Source organism: Argentina silus (assembly GCF_951799395.1).
Source record: "Argentina silus genome assembly, chromosome: 14".
Classification (NCBI taxonomy): Eukaryota; Metazoa; Chordata; class Actinopteri; order Argentiniformes; family Argentinidae; genus Argentina; species Argentina silus.
Window position 1 is genome coordinate 3,868,973 of NC_139668.1, and position 22,130 is coordinate 3,891,102.

The 22,130-nt window shown below is 42.5% G+C and overlaps 2 protein-coding genes across 2 annotated transcripts; both read right to left on the reverse strand.

The window, feature by feature from the left end:
- Positions 1 to 1,481: 1,481 nt before the first annotated feature.
- Positions 1,482 to 10,931, reverse strand: cratb (carnitine O-acetyltransferase b). The gene is made up of 15 exons (XM_083684582.1): positions 10,627 to 10,931; positions 10,127 to 10,348; positions 9,786 to 9,904; positions 9,245 to 9,298; positions 8,779 to 8,941; positions 8,114 to 8,288; positions 6,587 to 6,677; positions 5,218 to 5,305; positions 5,006 to 5,106; positions 4,758 to 4,877; positions 4,240 to 4,362; positions 3,815 to 3,950; positions 3,483 to 3,545; positions 3,189 to 3,326; positions 1,482 to 2,403 (listed from the first exon to the last, which is right to left on the reverse strand). The coding sequence occupies exons 1-15, from the start codon at positions 10,675 to 10,677 to the stop codon at positions 2,200 to 2,202; spliced, it is 1,848 nt and encodes a 615-aa protein (XP_083540708.1). The 5' UTR covers positions 10,678 to 10,931; the 3' UTR covers positions 1,482 to 2,199.
- A 1,796-nt stretch (positions 10,932 to 12,727) lies between these two features.
- On the reverse strand, positions 12,728 to 21,910 carry ppp1r18 (protein phosphatase 1, regulatory subunit 18; the record flags this gene model as incomplete). Its single annotated transcript, XM_083685011.1, has 3 exons — positions 12,728 to 13,486; positions 13,840 to 14,056; positions 17,789 to 21,910. The coding sequence occupies 3 exons, from the start codon at positions 21,908 to 21,910 to the stop codon at positions 13,467 to 13,469; spliced, it is 4,359 nt and encodes a 1,452-aa protein (XP_083541137.1). The 3' UTR covers positions 12,728 to 13,466.
- Between the last annotated feature and the right edge of the window lie 220 nt (positions 21,911 to 22,130).

The following is a 22,130-nucleotide window of genomic DNA, read 5'->3' on the forward strand; positions in this document are numbered from 1 at the left end:
AATTAGATCAGTAGCACCTTTACCACGAAAAAACGCAAACTAAGGGACAGACATAGGATAAATCTTTATCACCATGTCATGATGGGGTAAAAGCTACATATATTCTTCAATAAACATTGCATAAGTTCCCATTATTTTGGACTGCTGAATGCATTATCTTTACGAATTAACATTTTTACCTGCAAAATAAGCACCCTGCCGACAGTTTTATTTGCTGCTTGGAGTCAAATTATTATTTGCAGCATGGCCAGATAAATGGCCAAATTCATCACTGTATTTGTCAAGAAATAGTTCCTAGTCATGAACTATTTCTTGGACAGTAGCAGTTAGTTTCTATGACGGGTAACTAATTACTTTCAATGAGGAACATATAGCTTAGTTAATTAAGCAATAAGGCACTTATGAGTTCATGCTTTATTGTGAATAAAGTCACAGCTGAGGGGCGTTGTTAGGCCCAACACGAAACGTAGGTCGGACAACCCCTCAGCTGTGACTTTATTCAGATAAAGCATGGACTCAAGTGCCTTATTGCTTTTAAACAACTTACCTTTATTGATGATTATAACTGTTGCCGAAGTGTACAAAAACATTTTGTCTGCGTGAGTGCAAGCAAATGCCTCCAAATTCATAGGATGGCGCTACATCATACAGTAAAAAAATGACCTAAAACATACTGCCATAGCAACTAGGGAGTTTTTCAGGGCCAAAAAGAAAGTGGAATGGTCTTGATTGGCCAAGTCTATCTTCAGATTGAAATCCAATTAAACATGCATTTAATTTCCTGATGCCTAAGATTTTAGGCAAAAAGACCTACAATCAAACAACAGAATTTGGCTGCAGTACAGGCCTGCCAGAGCATCACCAGAGAAGATACCGGGCGTCTGGTTGGGTCAATGGGTCGCAGACTTCAAGCAGTTATTTCATGCAAAGGATTGTCCACCAAATACTAAACATGAGTGCTTCATTTGGACATTTGATAAATCTGTCCCATTACTTTTGGGCACCCTGAAATATGGGGACTATGCATAACAAGTGGTGTAATTTCTGAATGGTGAAACCAATATGTACACAAATATCATCAAATAAAAGCTGATAACATCTACTTTACCATCCTTGTAATTAAATAGTAAGTAAGTGCTGAAAGAAGAAAAAATGCTTCACTGTCCCATTACTTGTCAGAGGGCACTGTCAGCCTTGTATGACTGAATACCAGTAGGCAGTTATGTTTACAATAAATCCTCCTAACTTGTGGGTTTGATTACTTTGGAGGAGCGGTTTGATTACTTTGATTACTTAACAAGGAACATTTCAACCTCCTGACTCACAATAATAGAGCAAACTCACTAATAAATACAAGTATGCGCAAGAACCATACTTGGACTTGCTGAAGCAAGCCCACTCATTAATAAAAACCAATTACAAAAAAAATGTTTGCCTGTATGGCACATCACCCATACAAACACATTTTCAACACATTTCAATAATTTGGATTTTATTAGCAAAACAAAACCTGCACAAAGTATAGGAGCAGCTCTGAACAAAGCAGCAGGATTGAATTCAAGTGAATTCTAATAATTACATTACAGGAGAAATATTTCTGCTGATGTGTTTGCAGCTATGTAAGCAGAGACTAGCAACAGACCTCCAAGCTCCAATGCACCTTATGCAAAATCTAAGCATGTTTGTTAGCATATGGACCATTTTGAGTCACCACTGAGAAATTCCTCCAAAATTGAGTATCGTAGTCGAGGACAGATACTGTAGGACGGCTGATCAACATTCACACTGCCTGCCAAAGCAGTGCAGCAAACAGTAGCCATATTGCATATAAAATGCAGATGGTATTAGATACCATAAAGAAAAAAATCATCTTATGACTCGGCATTAGATACCATATATAATTCATCTCCATCATGACCAGTCAAGGAAGTTCTTCAAACCTTTACCCAGACACACACATAGCTACAGTCTGCTATGGCTTTGGATTACCCTTATCAAATGTAAGTACTTGAAACTGTTTTGGTTTGCTTTCACACAACAAAGGTACTCAATTGCCCTGAAGTATAACCAGACTGCAGCTAAAATCAGATGGCAGCAAATAAGCTAATGCTAGCTCACACATAGCAAAAAGCCAAATATTAATCAGAAATCAAATCATTAGCTCCTTGGAATCAGACGCTTTCCATAACAGTAATTTTGTCAGACGGTAGGCTGCAGCAGCTCCTGGAGCTGGCAGAGGGCGCTGTCCAGGGTGAGAGCCAGCGTCTCAGCGTTGGTCTCGTCACAGCAGTTGAAGGCGGTTACGGAGAAGTGGACATGGTCTGACTGGGGGTTGTAGCACACAGCATATCCATCAGGAACAAGAGGTCCGAAACACATAACACTGTCCGTGTTTGACGGCACCTACGGCAAGAGTCCGGATAAAGTATAGATGGGGAGACAGGAAAGGTAGGATAGCATTTGGGGTTCATAAATCAAGTCAACCCTACTCAAATTAAGACAATTCAATGTGCTTTGCAATTAAATCGATTCACATTGACCACAGCTAAAAAACTGAAAGGTTTTAGCATCAATATTAATATAGCAAGCAAGCCCATCAAAAGCTAAGTTATCACACTCTCTAATTCCCATCAATTGATTTATTTGATCAAACCATGTCTTTAACTTGAAGTGGGTATGGAAAGTATAATTTCACTCACAAATTACAAAAGGGTAAAAATTGTCCCATGGGCGTCGGAGATAAAGCGTGTAAAATACGAACGTACAGAAAGCGTGACATACAAACGGACACAGACCGATCCATAGTCCCCTCCCCGATTTCATCGTGGGGGACAAAAATGTCTGATACTAAAGTAAAGTAGAAAGGCCCGAAAATACTTAACGCAAATGCATGCATTGTGAGAACACTTTCTGATGTCAGGAAGCAACACTTGCATGTTTACTTTCATACTTCTACATACTTGTGTTGGGCCAGTTGTTGGAACTCTGTGAATGCTTGCGTTACACATTTTAGAGGCACATTTTCCTATGTGCTAGTGAGGGCGCAGTTGCATTTGTTTTTCTGCAAAACTGTCTGTTTTTTTGTTTGTTTGTTTTTTTATTACCTTGAACTCAGTTTTGACAGAATTCTTCCCTGTGTGTCATTGGTAACAAATGTATCAATATCTTTCACATTCACATCGGTGTACCTGTCCAGTTCTGAGTTTCCAGTGAGTGGCCAGTCCATAGGCAGTGTCCATGAAGAGTCTGGGCACACTCAGTCCCTCCTCGATGGCCTGAAGCTTCAAGGCAAGCAGGTGACCATCGATTGCCTGCCCTTTTAGCGTCTAAACAGAAAAGTCACTGTTAAGGTGGTAGAGTGACAGAGGAAATGAAATACAGGAAAAAAAAAAAGAGGGTACAGAATTAAATGCAAGCTCCGTATAATACTGAGAGAATGTGGCAGGCAGCTATTGCTGTTGTAGAGTCTTGGGTATAGTTACCTGATCAGTAAGAGCACTGTAGGCATCTATAGCTTCTCTGAGTAACTCAAGTTTTGCCTCCCTCTGCAGCACAAAAACAAAAGTTTACAGAATTAATACACATGGTATCAACTGCCATCTGTTCCGCTCCCTTTGCAAGCAACTCTCATTGTCCCCTCTTCAAGCTGCTATCTGTCGCTGACTTGGATGCTGATAACTGCAAGTGGTGGTTTTCCTTGACTATAAAACAACTCAGATAGTTTTGTGCTACTGCCTAATTGGTAAGCTATTGCCACCTGAAAGTTTAACACCCACTAAGCTCAATGTTTGTACAGGCACGCAAAGTTTCTCACCGAGATAGAGGGCTCGTCAAAGGCACGCACAAACGCAAGGGTTTGATTGGTGGGAGACCGGATGAAGTTTGTGCGCCCTCCTTGAAACATCCGCTGGGAAGCAATGTCACAAGAGACACATACCTCGTTGTGGACTCTAATGGAGTTGGGGAGAGCGGGAGAGAAGGCATTATTTAGTGTAATCACTACCCAATGCAGGATTTTCTAATTGGCAGTCAATAATATCTGTCACATCATTTTGTTATTCTTTTACACCAAACATGTTTTACATATTGGAGTTTCATGCTCCATGTATGAAAATTAGCCATCTAGGAAATCTGCATCACCAATTGTGAATAGAACATTAATAATTCATATCTTTATAGCACAATTTTGATGCAAAATGATGTGACCTCTTGTGACTGTTGTGGTCCCTTTGAACTCACCTGTAGTAGGCCAGCTGCAGTGCCACCTGGATGAAGGAGTTGGGACTCATGTTGTGCTGTTTGGGTAACTCCTTCCCAAACCTCTGGAAGTTGAAGCAGTTTATGTCCAAGTCATTGATCAGTCTGTGAAAAACATCAAATTACATTGAAATGATGAAGAATATATACCAAATAAATACAATAATAATAATAATAATAATATAATATAATCTGGCAAAACATTTCAGCATTTGGCCACAGGAGGGCAGCACGTTCTCTGAAACTAGATCACAAACATGAAGACAATGAAGAGGTCAGGAGGGTAGCAAAGCCAACCAGGGCATTACGCTATGTTTTGTCAAGGTTAGCTCAACATTGAAGGTAGAAAATCAAATCTAACACACAAAGTAAACATCTACACTGAACTGCACTAGTGCACTCCAGTACACTACAGTAACACTCTAGAATGTCAATGAAGTGAGCATATAAACACCATATGAACAAATCACAGCTTTAGTGTCCAGAGTATGAAAACTCACATATCGAGGTTTTGCTTGGCATGCTCGATATCTCTCTTGATCTCACGGTCAATGGAGAAGTACAGCTTCTTGGGCATTAGAAGAGGGACCAAAGGGGCTCTCTTTGGGTCTGGTTTCTTACTGTAGTAAATAGATGAGTAATTATCACCTTAAGTAACTCCTGAAAAAACATGTGTGATATGAATATTACCGCAATGATTACAGCATGTTGGGCAGTAGTTACTGAGACCCTCTGTGTCTTATCTCACCAGTATTCTAAAATGTGATCCAGAAGGGTCGATATGGGCGGACCCTCAGCAGTAGCTTGCTCATACAGAAGCCCCCATGAGCCATCTTCACCCACCACAAACTATGGGAGAGAGAGAGACAGTGGAAAGGAAAGAGAATTAATTTGTTTGTTCGATCGTTTACTCATTCTACAACTGATTATTTGGTCATTTGGTTCTACTGTTCCACTCGCCTGCAGTGTTTTGTCAAACCAGCGATTGCCGCTATTTGAGTACCTCCCTCCTCCATGCAGGACTTGAGCTGCCATGCGACTAGAGTACCTGGCAGTCAAAATCAAAATAACTCAGAACGGCAAGACTACTTCATTTCACAATCTGAAATACGTCAGAGACATCAGTTGAAAAGTGCCCAACAATTACTTTGCATAGTGTCAAACATATTCAAGGAAAATGCTAATACATGAACAAACTGTAAAGCAATTTGCTCATATTTCACCATAACTACGAACATGTTATTGTAGAAACTAGGGCTGTCAAACGATTACAAAAGATGTATCGAGTTAATCGCATGGTTTGCTGTGATTAAATCACAACTTAATCGCAATTTTGTCTGGTAAAATTTTGACCTAATTAAAGATTTAATTGAAAAAAAAAAACTCTACACTGAGTTGTAGATGTCATATAAAGGGGAGAAAACATAAAATAACTTGCATCAGATGTCATCTTTTCAGCAATCACAATTCAGCCAGGTGTGATGAAACTGGTTGAATAAAGTTTCTCCATATTTCTGACTGAATTACTCTACTATAGGAACTTGACTAACTATCAAGTCTCTTCAGCCTATGACAAGAACTATAGGCCTATATCAAAATGTAAGGAGTGAGAAGAGTCAGCCATGTTGGTAGACAGTGCACGTAGACACATAGACAGTGCACGTAACACCATTGCTGCAGCAAGACCACTGCCCTTTGAGCATCTGCCCTAGATCGCGCACAGCTTGCAGGTCTGTGTTCCTCCGAGACAGCATCTCCGTTTAATGGTCGGTGTGAACAATGTGCTGCACAGAATCACTGATCTACAAATCACCTACTGCAAGAAATAACCTCCAATTGTTGATCAATATCAGCGAATGTGCGCAGTGCATGCCTGAGGCTGATCATCTCAAACACGGAGAGTGACTTTGAAAACCCCTTGGATTAATGCTGCAAGTTTGTGGGCACTTCATCAGAGTGATATGTTACACACTGGGGAAATTGCGTAAACGCCATAAGAAAAAACATATGGAATTTGTTTTAATCGCATGAATTAACACATTAAATTTGACAGCCCTAGTAGAAAATAATAGTTGTCAACAACAACAACCTAGATACATAAGGTATCTCATACAGGATTAATGGAGGAGGAACTGATGAGGCTTTATTCACCCTGACTGGCACCAATGGAAAGGAGAGCATACAAATATTTAGTGCATCTCTAAGTATTTTAGCCTACACAAAAATAGTACACTGTATTTTATTATTATTGCAATCTTGACTTCAGTGGAAAAGCTACACAACAATACAGACATAAGGAGAGGTAGAGGGAAAAGAACAATGGTCATACTTCTCGTCTGAAATCCTCATGACTGGAGAGTCCAGACATAACGTGAAAAGTCCCCTCTCAATCACTCGTACTGATTCTTTGTTCAATTTATCTGAAAGACAGCATTGAAAGAGAGACAAAAAGAGCATGAAAAAAGAAAGGAGATGAGTCAAATTGAGAATTGAGAAAGTCCCCTGAAGATCCATGTCAACTGTAGCAATCCACCATAAATCATTTATTCTGAGACCTAGCTTGCATGTATGTACACTCACCGGCCACTTTATTAGGTATACCTGTTTAACTGCTCGTTAACGCAAATATCTAATTAGCCAATCACATGGCAGCAACTCAGTGCATTTAGGCATGGTCAAGACGACCTGCTGAAGTTCAAACCGAGCATCAGAATGGGGAAGAAAGGTGATTTAAGTGACTTTGAACGTGGCATGGTTGTTGGTGCCAGACGGACTGGTCTGAGTATTTCTGAAACTGCTGATCTACTGGGATTTTCACGCACAACCATCTCTAGGGTTTACAGAGAATGGTCAGAAAAAGAGAAATTATCCAGTGAGCGGCAGTTCTCTGGGCGAAAATGCCTCGTTGATACCAGAGGTCAGAGGAGAATGGCCAGACTGGTTCGAGATGATAGAAAGGCAACAGTAACTCAAATAACCACTCGTTACAACCAAGGTATGCAGAAGACCATCTCTGAATGCATAACATGTCGAACCTTGAAGCAGATGGGCTACAGCAGGAGAAGACCACACCGGGTGCCACTCCTGTCAGCTAAGAACAGGAAACTGAGGCTACAATTCGCACAGGCTCACCAAAATTGGACAACAGAAGATTGGAAAAACGTTACCTGGTCTGATGAGTCTCGATTTCTGCTGTGACATTCAGATGGTAGGGTCAGAATTTGGCATAAACAACATGAAAGCATGGATCCATCCTGCCTTGCATCAACGATTCAGGCTGGTGGTGGTGGTGTAATGGTGTGGGGGATATTTTATTGACACACTTTGGGCCCCTTAGTACCAATTGAGAATCGTTTAAACGCCACAGCCTACCTGAGTATTGTTACTGACCATGTCCATCCCTTTATGACCACAGTGTACCCATCTTCTGATGGCTACTTCCAGCAGAATAACGCGCCATATCACAAAGCTCACATCATCTCAAACTGGTTTCTTGAACATGACAATGAGTTCACTGTACTCCAATGACCTCCACAGTCACCAGATCTCAATCCAATAGAGCACCTTTGGGATGTGGTGGAACGGGAGATTCGCATCAAGGATGTGCAGCCGACAAATCTGCAGCAACTGCGTGATGCTATCATGTCAATATGAAGCAAAATCTCTGAGGATTGTTTCCAGCACCTTGTTGAATCTATTCCACAAAGAATTAAGGCAGTTCTGAAGGCAAAAGGGGGTCCAACCCGGTACTAGCCAGGTGTACCTAATAAAGTAGCCGGTGAGTGTATATCTGAGAGCTTCCTTCTCTCCCAGTGGAATATGGGCACATTATGGTCATGGATTGTGCTGTGTTTACCTTTGAGCAGGCGATTGTAGGCCTGGCCCCAAGTGTGGCGGTGCTCACTAGTCAGAATGCCCATGGGCTCCTTATCTGTTTTCCAAGACTGAGCCCTGATCCGACAGAGCTGGGCGTGAATCTGGCTCTCAGTCATCCTTGAGCCGTCACTGTTGTACACGTCCAGCTGGAAAAACTGGCACAAGACAAGACAGGTTGTCAGGAACAGTAAACAGGAAACATAGCCCAGCCCCAGATCTGTACGTGCTTTAGTCTAGTCGCGTATGGCATGACAACAATAGACAAGAGAAATTTCGCTTTATCACATACAAGATCTGGGACCAGGCTGAAGGAAACAGCCTTCAAATGTCCTTCTGGGGATCAGTGTCAGTGCTTCGTTTATAACTGTGTGCTGTACTGTATGTGACTGATTTGGGCTGTCGCTTTGTTCTGGGCCAGCTTTTCTAGGGGATGTTCTATATTTGTTAATTCATATTGTTTATGTGCTTTCTATACCACTAAAATAAAAACGTGCCATAATTGCGCATGTTCGGACTCAACGACAGTCAGCAAAGACATCGGAAATACAAAAAGACACCAAAAGAGCACTTGAAGATAACAAAAACAAAAGCAAAAAACGAGAGAAAACATGATTTCCTCCTCTCACCAAACGCACGTGAGCTCACCTGGTAGTTCCGCACCACAGTGATGTGAGTGGAACGGCGGGAGCGGCCGTAGTGGGCCACATGGTCGTGTTTGGGGCCTGGGATCCGACACGAGGAGAAGAGGAGGGGGAAGAGCTCCATGCAGAGCCTTTGGCCCCGCATGAACTCAACTGGCAGACAGCCCCTGACCGCCAGAGAGAGAGAGGTCTTAACACGGATACAGTTACTGACAGTATGCCACCATAAATTTAGATCGGCTCCATTCAACGAAAGCCCACGGGCCGACACAGAGGCTAAAGGTTAATTCCCTAAATAGCCTGAGCTGATGGTCGAGATGGTACCTTTAACATGGGATACAAATATTGAGATTGTTCATCTTTTGATCAAATACAACGTAATCAACACCTATTGGGCTATACATTTGTGTGTAATATCAATGTTTCACAGGCTTATCTGGTGTGCTATGCCCAAACATAAGATTACTTACCTGTCTATGTTGGCTTTGAAATCCAGTACAGCAGCAATCAGCTTGGATGCAAACCTGGGTCGAGACAAGATATGGTTGAGAACAGGTCAAAATGGTTAGTCTGGGTTTTTAACTGCAAAGACAGGCAGTTGAAAATAATCATATTTCATTGTGCTACTTTGAGTATAAATCACCCACATTTTGGAGGAACTATCTGAAAAATCTAGCCTCAACACAGAAAGCAGCCTTGCCCTATCCACATTAAAACATTCTGTCAGAAATGCTATAATCTGGCCTGGGTAGTAGGCTGTTCTTGTGTTACTCAGCATCCCCCTGAAAATAACTGATGTAAACTTTGCACAGGTGCAAAATGCTTTATAAATATGTCCCTCTGTTTGTTTGTTTGTGTGTGTTTGTTTGTGTGTGTGTGTTTGTGTGTGTTTAACATCATCCATCTAGATTACATTAACATCAGTAGATCTGTGTACAGTCAGCAAACTGGCCTTATCCCCTCTAATACCTCACTGGTGGCATATAAAGACTTTGCTGTCAGGCTGCTCACACAAGCTGACCCCTCCAGTCCGAGAAGTCCCGTTTGGGCAGGGAGATGGCCGGGTTAGAGTGCACTGCCAGGGGCTGTCTGCTCTCCAGGTACACCCACTGCACCCACCAATCTGATATCTGGAGGGAGAGGATGAGTAGCCTATACTCATAAGGTATTTTAACTTGTTGGTTTTTCTTTTATTTCTGTTAAATTGGTACCATTCCACCAATGTCCCATATGATATATTTTCTTCGTCCATCTATCTTTTCTATCATTCTTCCTCCAAAAACCAATACCTAACCCCAAACTATCGGTCTGTTTCAAACAAAATCATACGGTCCTATAATGATTTTGTATACCCAATTTTTGGAATGTCTTGCTCTTCTCTCCAGGCCCTCCTGTAGCCTCGGACCCAGTCCCCCCACCCTGCCAAACTGTTGCACCATCTTCCGGGTGTGGTGCAACTCCTCTGGAGGCAGGAGCGGCTCCAGGGCGTGTAGGTACCCCTGTAGGGTGTTAGCCAGCGGGGGCACAGGCTGGACAGGCATCGAGGGGTAGCTGTGCTTCTGTCTGAACGCCACCTTGACGTTCAGTTAAACAAGGTTACATAGACACAAAGTGACGCTGATTGTAGCCTACGTTAAATTAAAGATTCATGCACCATGTGAAGATAGAACACTTTTGCCCAAAGATATTAGGAAGAAGTTCACCCAGGAACTGTTGAACTCCAGGCTAAACAACCCAATCTGAATATGACGAAACACTTGACAATATCAGAACAACCACAAGTGCATCTTTTCATATTTCACCACGTAGATAGTCAATATAAGTGGAATATACCCAGTGTCTGAACACTTACCCGAGACAGCCAAGGCGCGCATGTTGTTGATGGTATTTTACGCAAAATCATCTCACCTCTCTTCAACCCACGACCTACTCACGGAGTCTTGCGCGACTTTGCAGGATCAAACGCGGGAATTCTCCAACGAAGAAGTCAACGGGTCAATTGCAAAACTTTTTATTTATTTTTAGCTGAAGTTACAAACGTAACCTGTAAATTAGAGATTTAGATAGTTTTGCACGCTAATGACAAATGCCAGGTGAGTTCAAACCCTTCTGGTGTGCTAGTTTTTCTTTGGAGTCAAGAACTCATAAAACGTGTTCGTTCCAGACAACAAATGTCAACATAAACGGAATCCGACCAAACCCAAAGGAGCTCCGCCTCCCCTGCCGTACGCCACGTACACATAGACTGCGCAATGCGCTTGCGGTCCGGCGGCACTCAATGGGATGAACTTTCAATGGGATGCGCTGCGCACCATTGCGACTCGGCAGCTGCACGAGTCTTCGCTGCGTTCCGGATTCCGCACATCCAATCCTACGTGTCCGTTACGCCACGTGCACATATAATGCGACAAAATGATTGCGATCCGTCAAAAAACTATTCTTTCCCGCATAACAGCATGGTGTGGTGAGTGGGAGGTTTTGCTTGGTGGTGTAGGATATTTCCTACATGTGCGGAATCTGGAATACAACGCGACCCGAGTCGCAATGAAATCAATGAACTCCTGCCTGACCTCAACCGCAATGAGCAGTCTATGTGAATGTGGCGTTAAAATAGCTGCGGAAGTCTGTTTAAAAACTACTTTGTGATATTATCGACTAACTGTCAACACCACAGCAGCACTGCTGAGCTTAACAACAATGTTAGCTTTTATTCAAAACGTATTTTGGACTTTTAGATGCAGCCAGTCAATTGTTTGAATGACGAAGTGCAGTTCACCGCAAGTCACCCAGCTGGAGGTCCCACTCACCGCACCACACCATGCTAGCAGGGGGAAAACAATAACATGTGCATGTGGCGGTAGCAAGGTTTGTCCACAAGGTGTCACACCATGAACTGATGCATACTGAACTGTTGCCAATGTGCTTTAAAGAAAGTAAGAGGTGATCAGGGTTAGGGTCAAGGCTAAGGTTAGGGTTATATAGGGCTAGTGTTATGCTAGGGTAAGGCTGGAGCTAGGGTTATGGCTGGAGCTATGGTTAGGGTTAGGACTGTGGAGATTTATCCTTATCTCCTGTCCTAATCTTAGCCATAAACCTTATTCTGCCCATAATCAGAGCACCAGCCCTAACACTGACCCTGGTCCTAACCACAGCCCAAACCCTACCTCCAGCCCCAAAACTAGCCCTAACCCTAGCGCCAGCCCTAACCCTAATCCAAGCTCCTAGTTTTCGAGGTGGACACGGGCTCCCATTGGACTCACTTAACCATCTTCTATAAACCATCTTTGGTTATAACCATATATTTGGTTATAGGGTTTTTAGAAGATGGTTTAGTGAAAATCCAATGGGAGCTGTACAGTATTTGGCAAGCATATGGCTATCAATCAGTCTGATTTGTAACTGCTTGTTAATGGTTAATACATCATTTATAAACTCATAATCATGTACTAAGTACAATAATGCAAATGTTTTGGTTTTCCGTCCATCTAATGCACAGGCTGCATGCAGTCTGATCAGATTTTCCATAAATTGATATGTTCGCAATACAGCCCCCCACCCCAACCAACCAGTAATTTCATACTGTAGTTTAGAATAATTTATTCAAATTTCTCATGAAGCCAGCTTCTTCAACCACAATAGAAAACAGAAAAAACTATGTTCAAAAGTAACATACTAAGGGAACTGAAATCATACACAAATTAAATAATTTTTTCATAAATTCGCTAAATTCTAATTATTAGATTGTGCATATAGCCTACCCAACATTGAGATAACGGCTACATCCCAGCTTCAAGATAACATGAATTGAGTGAATCATTCCATGGGTACCAGTGCCTGCTTTGCCTCACAAAATACGTAGGCCATTCTTTAATACCAATATTAGCTTTTCCATGTTTTCCAAAGCCCCACATTAATTCCACAAGAAACAGACCTAGACATAACAACAATATCTATAGTTTTCAAAAACATCAAATCATTATTTATTATCACCTGAGTTTTCATTGTGAGCGTTAAGGCGAAATACATTTTGAGGTTCAAACATGACTACTTGAATAATTTTTTCATGATAATTATCATTGGTAATTTTACAGGTGGCCTATAATGGACATCTAGAATATGATCTTTATAACATCTGTATGAGCAAATCCAGCAGGCACAGAGACCAGATGATACAAACATCACTCAATCTTTACAGTTTCATTTACAGTTGTTGTTTTTTTTATGTTGCATTATGTAGAACAAACTAAAGTATCCTTTCCACCATTCTTTAACAATAAGTATCTTCCACTAATTTGCATAGACATGTGATCATCAACCAACCAACAGCAAACCTGATGGTCAAAAAAGTACTCATATATATTTACTATGTACCATGTTTTTAGATTCATAATAATTTCACTGTTACCCTCACATTGAAGGTCATTTAAGTAATTTCTGCCATCAATACTCCACTACATGCTTCAACAAACCTTCTCATTAACTGCATAAAACAATGTACTTTTTATACAAAATCAATTGTCCCTGGTCCTAGGTTAAACTAATTATTACACATCAAAAGGATTACAAACATTTAGCAACAATTTAAAAGAAAGAAAATACTGACAAAAACACATTGTATTGCCATATAAAACATTTAAAACTTTGACCACATCACATATGTGATAATATACAATATGGCGAGATGACAGGCGTCTACCGATGGCAAGATTCATCTGTAAAACAGAGAGATGAAGAGGGGTTAAGGGAAACTTATGATTAACCACCACATGACTGATGTGCAGTTTAGAGCTGTTAATTAAACAGTCTCTCTTTTTTAAGTACAATGCAGAAAAATAACACTTGTACTATAAGTTGCAAGTATCTATATTATTATTAGCTGCAAAACAAAACAAAACTGGCTATTGGTTCTACAGTATATTATTCTACAGTGACTGAAGTGGACTGTCATGTTGATGCAAGCAGTATAACTTTCCTTTATTTCTACATTTGATCTGAATTATCACTGTTTGTTTATTTATTGTCTGGACTTGTATTGGCATTTATTTTCAAAGGAAGTGACACTGACCCACTCTCAGAACTCGTCCGGTTGCTTCCCCCACACTCCTGCTGTTCCTGGACACAAACACTCCTCTCTCCTCCTCCTCTTCATCCTGCACCTCCTCCCCCTGTACCCTCTCCTCCCTCCCTTTCTCGTGGGGGTAAGGGGTAGAGGCCAGCATGGAGGTCTCTGATGGGTACTCACACACTTGCTCTAGATGGGCCTCATTGAAGCAAACCTTCACCTGGAGGGGGAGTAAAGACAAGTCAAGGGCTTTGTACAGCATATACACCCTTACAGACTGACTGGCAGCTGCAACTTGTCAAGCTAGTGCTCTTATTGAGACCCGTTATTGGCAAAAAATAACAACTCATATCACATTGTCTTTATCATGTCAAAAGGTGAAATACAAGGCACCTATAAATCCTCCACAATCTTAGCTTGTCTGGAGCTCCACTGAGTAACATATGTGTGCAGTTTGTTTACTGAGAGCACAATATAGTGTTAACAGACTGCCTGGACTTTAAACTAAATAAAACCTAGTCCCCTGTATTATAGTATTCACCACAGTGTCTTGGGTCTTACTCCCATACAGAGACTGACTGAACACAAGTGTAGATACAGTAGTCCTCATAATAACCTGGTGTGAGAGAGGTTGGACAAATCAAGCTCAGGCACAGGAGGCTAATCCTCCTGACTGAACTGATTAACCCAGGCTAACACAGCAGGGGAGAAGATGGAGGAGAGTATGAGACAGAGAGAGAAACAGACAAAGGGAGAACAGACAGAGGAAGACGCAGTGTGTTGATCTACCACTGAAGAGCATGAGCACATCTGTACCTCTGAAATGTTACTAAAAGAGGTTCTTCAACAGGCACACTGAGTAGTCTGAACCTAGGGATTGAGGGGAAGAGCGTAAATCACCCCCTTCTGTGAGATGATGTCGCAGCCTGGAGGAAGGCAAGAGAGCTGACGTCAAACAGTCTCAAGGGCAGCAACGTGAGCAACAGGTGGTCAAAAGCACCAATGGAAAAGCATTTCAGCAGGACAGTTATAGCAAAGGAGAGCTGCACTTAACAGCAAAGCATGCATTATAGGATTTTGTCTTGAACACAACATAAATGATTGAGGGTTTTCCTGGTGTTCAATAAGTGGACTGGGTGATTACTTGGTGAGATGTATTCAGGTAAATTATTGCTGATCCAATTGGTTTGGGTGGTCCAATGGAAGGTTGGACCATCTCTATTCAAGCATAACCCTGATTATCATGCAATGTTACATATTCATCCTGTTCTCTGACATGGTATTCCAAAATCATGTTAAATTGATGCAGATTACACATAATCCACATTCTATTACATCATCAGGAAATCATCACTGCTGGATGTATTCACTCAAAAACTATTTATTCATGTCTTCATGTCTTTGTTCTTTCACTGTCTTTCTTGTTCCCCTCTAGAGGAAGTGAGCATGCTTAATAGAGGAAATGAATGAGAATATGCACTGTGTCAGCACGGGAGTCACAAGGTTTTAGTAAAAAATCACAGCGGCATTGTAAAGTATATCTCGCTTGACTCATTCCTGGCTCTGTCACCATTTTGCTCTTTTTGTTTCCCCTCATTATTTCCTTGTTACCCTCTCTCAGTAGCAAATGAGAGACTGTCCCTCAGTCACACACAATCAAGCTTGTTGGGAAATTAGGTTACAGTGGGACTGTCAATACTAATTTCTACAAAAAGACAGAAGAAACACCTCAAGCTTCCTCACATATATAAAATATCTCACAAAACATGTTCAATCTGAGGTGTTATTCCTGTTGCCACTGGGTTAGGGTTTTCTGTCTTACTCTGCTAACAATGCAGTCATACGACAAAAGGTCAATTTGGTCTAAAGTGTTTGCCAAAATTCCAATGCAGCAAACAAACCCAGCAGAAACAGGAACACAAAGGAAGACTTGTCAGAATGGTGGAGGCTGATTCAGTCAAAGACAGGATTTGATGTATGAGAATGTAACCTGCTATAAAATTGTGTGGCACATGTAGGACACGAGACTAATCATGCCTATACAAGTTTATGTTAAACTACAGATAAATAGGAATCCTGCCCTAGATGCACATTCTGTTCTATTAACTCATCACAGTGTATATTGTATACGTATAACCAGACCCATGTAATTCTATTGCTTTTATCTCATACTTGTGGGGAGACTGCCAGCCCAGTCTTTAGTTATGCTCTGATGTGCCACTTTGTTGTGGAGATGTCCTAATTACTCCAAAAGCGCATCTCTCTCTCTCTCTCTCTCTTCCTCTCTCTCTCTCTCTCTCTCTCAGGCTATTGCTCCAAATGTTTTTTCGTTATGTTGCACAAAAAGGGGAAACAAAGTAAAAGATCTATGATTTCGATGGCAAACCTACACTTTCAGTAGTAAGCCACTATTGGCAGCATTGGGGAAGCTGCTCTGAAAATGTATTTTACTAAGCTACCAATTACTTTACAAGAGAAGAAGTTGAACTACACTTAATATACTCTTAAGTAACTAAATCTACTTCGAAAAAGCAGTTCACTACATCAAAACTACTTTGTCCAACACACGCCATGTTACCGACAGATGACCAGTCTGTCCGAGTAAAGGTACTCAATTGAAATGCTCTTAGAGAAAAAAAACAGGTGAATTGGAGCACAGTAAGGAAGAAAAAGTAATTAACTACTGAAAACACTACCAAGGCAAAATGGCAAACATGCTACATGGCAAACAAGTAATTAACTAGTGAAAACACTACTAAGATTTGAATTTAGTTTAACTACCACCAAGCTACTGCAAAATGTAGTTTACCTAATAGTTGAACTACATGTAATGTAGCTACTGCACTACATAACACAGGCTGTTGGATAGCTTTGGATTGCATGACTCTGTATGAGAAACATTGAGACAGAAAGAGACGAGGAGGAAGGGGGGTAGCTGTCTGTGTACGTCATTGTGGTTTCCTTTCCACACTCCTCCTGCCTCAAGTGTATCTCAGTATACGTACAGTTCTCCCCATAGTATGGGGAAAAGAAAGCAGTTTCTTAGTTTGGCTCTACACTCCAACAGTTAAGATTTGAAATCAAACAATTACTATGAGGTCAAAGTAGAGATTTTCAGCTTTAATTCAATGTTGTTTTTGTTCAGATTGGTTTCACCATATATATATAAAAAAACATTTTTATATGTATATACATAGTCCCCCTATCAGGGCACCAAAAGTATTGGGAAAAAAATCATATAATGTCCAAATGAAGCACTCATGTTTAATATTTGGTAGAAAATCCTTTGCTTGCTATAACTGCCTGAAATCTATGACCCATTGACCTACCAGACGCTGGGTACTGTATCTTCTGTGGTGATGCTCTGCCATGTCTGTATTGCACCTATCTTACAGTGTTGTTTGTTTTGAGGCCTTAAATCCCCATTTTAGCTAATTAAATAGATGTTCTGTGGAATAGCTTGCATGATTTCACATGGCCCAAATTCCTAAAATGTTCTCATTTTCAATAAATATGGATTCCTAAACACATGCATTAACAGTATCCTATTATTATTATTATTATTATTATTATTATTATTATACTGCTACAGTGAAAAGGGAATGTAGAAAAAGTGCATCTTACCAAGTGTATGAGAGTAACCAGCCAATACTTATAAAGTAAAGGTGAGAGTATATTAGTATATTATATTAGAGTATATTATACTCTGGTGAGAGTATATTAGTATTGAGAATAGCTGAGAATCACAATGGCGTGCTTGATAAGGCTTTAACACGCTTAACTCAGTTTATGTGTTCTTCTCAGTGCAATCAAACATGATGTACTACACTCTCAGTCATTTACTGATTGTTATACTATGAGTGTGAACACGATATGGAGCATCCTTTTAAACCACAAACCACAAAATCACTACAAATTGCTGTCTGCTACATGCCCACTGGTCTTCTCTTACCCTTTTGGGAGTCTCTCTGTTCTTGACCAAGCAGGACTTCTCCAAGTTCTGATACCCGCCAATCACTTCGATCTCCTCAGCAGTAGGATATCTCTTTTTGCCTCCTTCGCCTGCTTCGTTTTGAGCAGGTGTCTGGGTCTGGGCAGACATCCTGGACGAGGATCCTGGAATTGCTGCTGCCACTGCTGCCCCTCCAACAGGCTTCCTGGGGTTGATGGTGATGGTGGTGCCCCTCTTCCCCTGGCCTCCAGAGGCACTCCTGATACAGAAGCGGGTAGGAGATGGAGATGGGGAGGGTGAGACAGAGGGGGATGGGGAGGGTGAACATGGAGATGGTGATGGGGTGGGGAGGCAACCCCTGTCCGGGTGTTTCAGTGAGATCTCAGGAGAGGGACTGAGGAGAGACCTAGAGTTTATAGAGATGGATCTGGGCTGATTTGACTGGTTGGATTGGACCTGCTTTGGTTGAGGTCTCGGAGAGCGCAATTGGGATGGCTGGGGTATTCTGGGACTGGAGAGTGTTTGCTGCTCCTTTTGCTGTGTCCTCTGGTGGTTCTCATTCTGCTGGTGTGGTATTCTCGGACTCTGCTCCACTTTTGACTCTTTGTCTTCCAACTGAGTTTTTTGTGTAGAGGACTGTGCTGTGTTGTCGTTGAGCGACAGTCTCTGTATTTCCTGTTCCCTCAGCTGTAGCTGTTCCACCTGAAGCTGCACCGTCTGAAGACATCCAGACATCTCATCGCTTGAAGAAACCTTATCCCTACCCCATAGTTTCCTCTGTGCTAGCCTCACATCTGATGTCTCCAGAGTGCATGGCTCTTGTTGTGCTGATATGTGGGATTGTACCTTGGGAGTGTGTGAGGGGATGTCCACAGTCCTCTCACTTATACACACTGCCGCTCTAGACCCCACCGTCTTCAAGTTGTAGATCCTACTCATCGCAGCAAGAGAGTGAGGGAGAGGTGGAGAGGGGGAAAGAGACCCTGAGGGAGAGTGTGAAGGAGACAGATAATGTGGGATGTATTCTTCCTCCAATAGTTGTTCCTTTCCTTCTTGTCCTCTGGTGTCCTGTTTCCTCTGCCAGCCACTGTCATCACGTAACTCCTCTACATGTTCTGTTGAATCTTCCTCCCTCTCAATTGTGTGTGAGCAGGTAGAGGTTACCTCGGAGGCTGCAATGGAGGTTCCCCTTGTTTCTTCTACTCTTTTGACAGCTTGCGACAAAGAGAGAGGAACAGGAAGCTGGGAGCTGGCTTTCGACATGTTAACTTCCTGTGTGACGTCAAGCAGAGTAGAAGTCTGTGTTGCAGGGCCTTCCTGTCTCCTGTCTGTCACTCCTCCCCTCTTTATATGAATAGCAGCTTCCCATTCTCTCTTCATTTCACTTCCTCTCTCCTCACATCTGTCTGTAACTCCTCTCCGAGTCCAAGTATTTTCTATCGCTTCAGTCATCCTGATTTCTATCCCTCCCTCATCACCCGCTCCCTCCATATTCCTAAGCCTATCTAGCTCTCTCTGTCGAATCTTCTCTCGCAGGGATTCTATGCGACTCAAAGGCTTGCCAACCCTCCAACTATCCCTCCTCTCAACTCCTTTTGCGCCCCCTCCCTCTCTGTCCTGTCCTTCATCACTTTGGATGCTTGGCCTTTTTCTATCCAACATTTCCTCCACGCCATAGAACACAGTTCTAGGTATGTGAATTTCAAGGGGAGTTGGGGTGATTCCAATTGGGACAGCATGCTTTGGAGACTTCGGGATGACATCCTGGATGCTATTTACTGAGTGAGCATCACTGTGAATGTGTGCCTCACCTGAAGCCCTGTAAGTTCTGACTCCACTCTCATTGTCACGTGCATTCATTGTTTCGCCCACTTTCTCTATTTTATTGATAGGATCCTCTGTGTGCTGTGAGAGTGCTGACTGGTTTGAATGGTGCCCCTGTGCTCTTAAACTACTGGAATGCCACTCTGCTCCTCTATTGGGGTCCCCAAGCCGATGTGCCACTGTGCTGAGCAAATTGGAGCATTCTGTAAATGCAGATGCATGTCTGTAATGACTGTCAATAGCATGAGTTGGACTAGCTCTATCTATGGACAAGGTAATCGCACAGTTTTGCTGAATTGTATCAGCTGAGATTGTGCCTTCCCTTAGGTCTCCTCTCCTAATGTCCGACTCCCTTCTCTCTCGTACTTGAGGCTCTGTTTGTCTTCCACCCATCACCTCTCTTTCTAAAGTCCTTTCCCCCTCCAATGCACTCACGCTCTCCTCCCTCAATCGCCTCACTTCTCTTTCCACAGGTCTCACTCTCCCATCCTGTTTGATAGGTACTCGTCGGGCAAATGAGATCCCCTCTGTGTTTTTAACTGAGGCCACTGTGAACCCCTCTTCCCTATCCATAGTCCCTGTCAGCTCATCAGTCCCCTTGTCAGTAGATTCAGACTTAACTGTTGTTACGACCTCAATCCCATAGCAAATATCTTTCTTCATGTTCCTCTCCAGCACACACTCTCCCTCTATCTGTCCTCCTGTCTCCCTGTCTCCTTTTATGCACCCCTCTCTGTGCTTTCCCACCCTCTCTCTGTCTGAGAGCAGTGTCCAGCGCTGGTGGGCTCTCTGCATGTTTCCCTTCTCTGACCATTCCCCCACCACTACATCCCCCTCTGCTACTGCCATACTATCTGAATACTTCCTCTCTATCACTTTCTTCTCATCGTGCCATTCATTGTACCCATTCTCCTTTGCACATATTACTCGATCAGAAAAGCTGAATGAACGTTTTGGCACACCTCTGAACACTCCATTTGTTCCATCTCTCCTCTCCTTGTCCTTGAATGGATCATCATTTTCCCACAGACCTCTATCCCTTCCAGGCCGGATAAAACTGTCATTACTTTTAGACCGGGAAGGGGGCTTGGGATGCTCCCCAAATTTACTCAGCAGCTCACTCACCCTACTTCCTCTCTCAGTGAAGACACTATCATCTGTATCACATTTCCTATCTTCTTTGTGAGTAGCTGCCTGTCCCCTTGGCCAGTCTTTTTCCCTAAAAGTCTCCCTTTCCTTTTCTCTAATGCATGTCATCTCTCTTCCTTGCTCCCTCTCACAATCCTTCCCTCCATCTCTTGTGCACTTCATCTCTCTGTCTCTATCTCCCTCTCCTTCTCTCCCTGACCCTTTTCGACCTCCACTCCTGTCCTCAGTCCCAGCTGAGGATTTGATGATCAGTATCTCAGATGCTCTGATCTCTGTAACACTCCCAGCCAAAAGCTCCATCTTCACGCCTCTGTTTTCCTGCTCTTCTCCCTGACCCTCCATCTCCACCTCTCTCCGCTTACCCCTTTTCTCATCGTTACTGTTTCTTTCCTGTTCAATAATGATAATGTTGTCTGCCCTAATAGTCCGAAGCCCTGAGACCAGTGGAAGGGGTCTGGGAGGATCTGAGTCTCTCTCCTCTCTCTCTTCATCTTTTTTCCCTTTCAGGCATTCCCTCTCCCTCTCTCTGCTTGGGTCTCTCCCAGCACTTCTGTTTCTTTCTCTGCCCTCGCTCCTGTCCCTGTACCTCTCTATTTTTATTTCTATATCTCTTCCTGTTCTTGACTCTCCATCATAATCTTTGAGGCCATCTTTTTCTATCCCCTTCTCTCTATCTCTTTCTATCTCTGTGTCTTGTTCATTCCCTTTCTCATGGCCCATCTCCCCAGCTCTGTCCATGTCTCTTCCCCTCCTCCATCCACAAATAAATGGGTTTTGATGGACAGGGCTTATGGTCTCCATAGACACCTGGCTCAGTAATTTGGTCTCTCCATCCAGCCACGGCCCTGTTCCCTCTGGACTAAGTGATGGTTCACTTCCCAGGAGCACCAACATTGAGATGTCCATGTCAAGCATCGCCTCAGAGGGGGCCTTGCCATCCACAGCTTGGAGGGCTCCCTCTCTCTCTGTCTCCTTGTCCCCCAAAGTATCCTGCTTTGCTCTCCTTCTCTGGATGATCCCTCGCTTCCAGGCAGGCATGCTGGCAAGTCTCTCCTCTTCCTCATTTTCTCTCTTCTCTCGCTCCTCCTCCTCTCTTCTCTTTCTCTCCAGCAGGAGTTGTTTCCATTCCGGTAATGAGGAGACAGACATAACAGAGAAGAACTCTTTCTTTGGACCAACTGTCTGATTTTCCTCTCCTATGGTCGTCTGGTAATGAATCTGTCAAAAAGAACAAATAGTGAGACACAAATCAAAAAGACACAATCAAATTATTATTTTATTTTTTTAATTAGTAGAAGCCCATTTTATTGCAAACTGACCATGAAACGCTGTGCAGAATAAATGTGTTACAGTAACCAATACTTAAAAT

What these genes read in the sequence shown, in the direction of transcription:
- cratb (XM_083684582.1), bottom strand. Translation starts at nt 10,677, where the DNA reads ATGATTTTGCGTAAAATACCATCAACAACATGCGCGCCTTGGCTGTCT. An exon ending in CTGCAGCTGGCCTACTACAG is followed by an intron (nt 3,951 to 4,239) that starts GTGAGTTCAAAG and finishes CAACTCCATTAG; the next exon opens with AGTCCACAACGAGGTATGTG. An exon ending in GGAAACTCAGAACTGGACAG is followed by an intron (nt 2,404 to 3,188) that starts GTACACCGATGT and finishes CTCTTGCCGTAG; the next exon opens with GTGCCGTCAAACACGGACAG.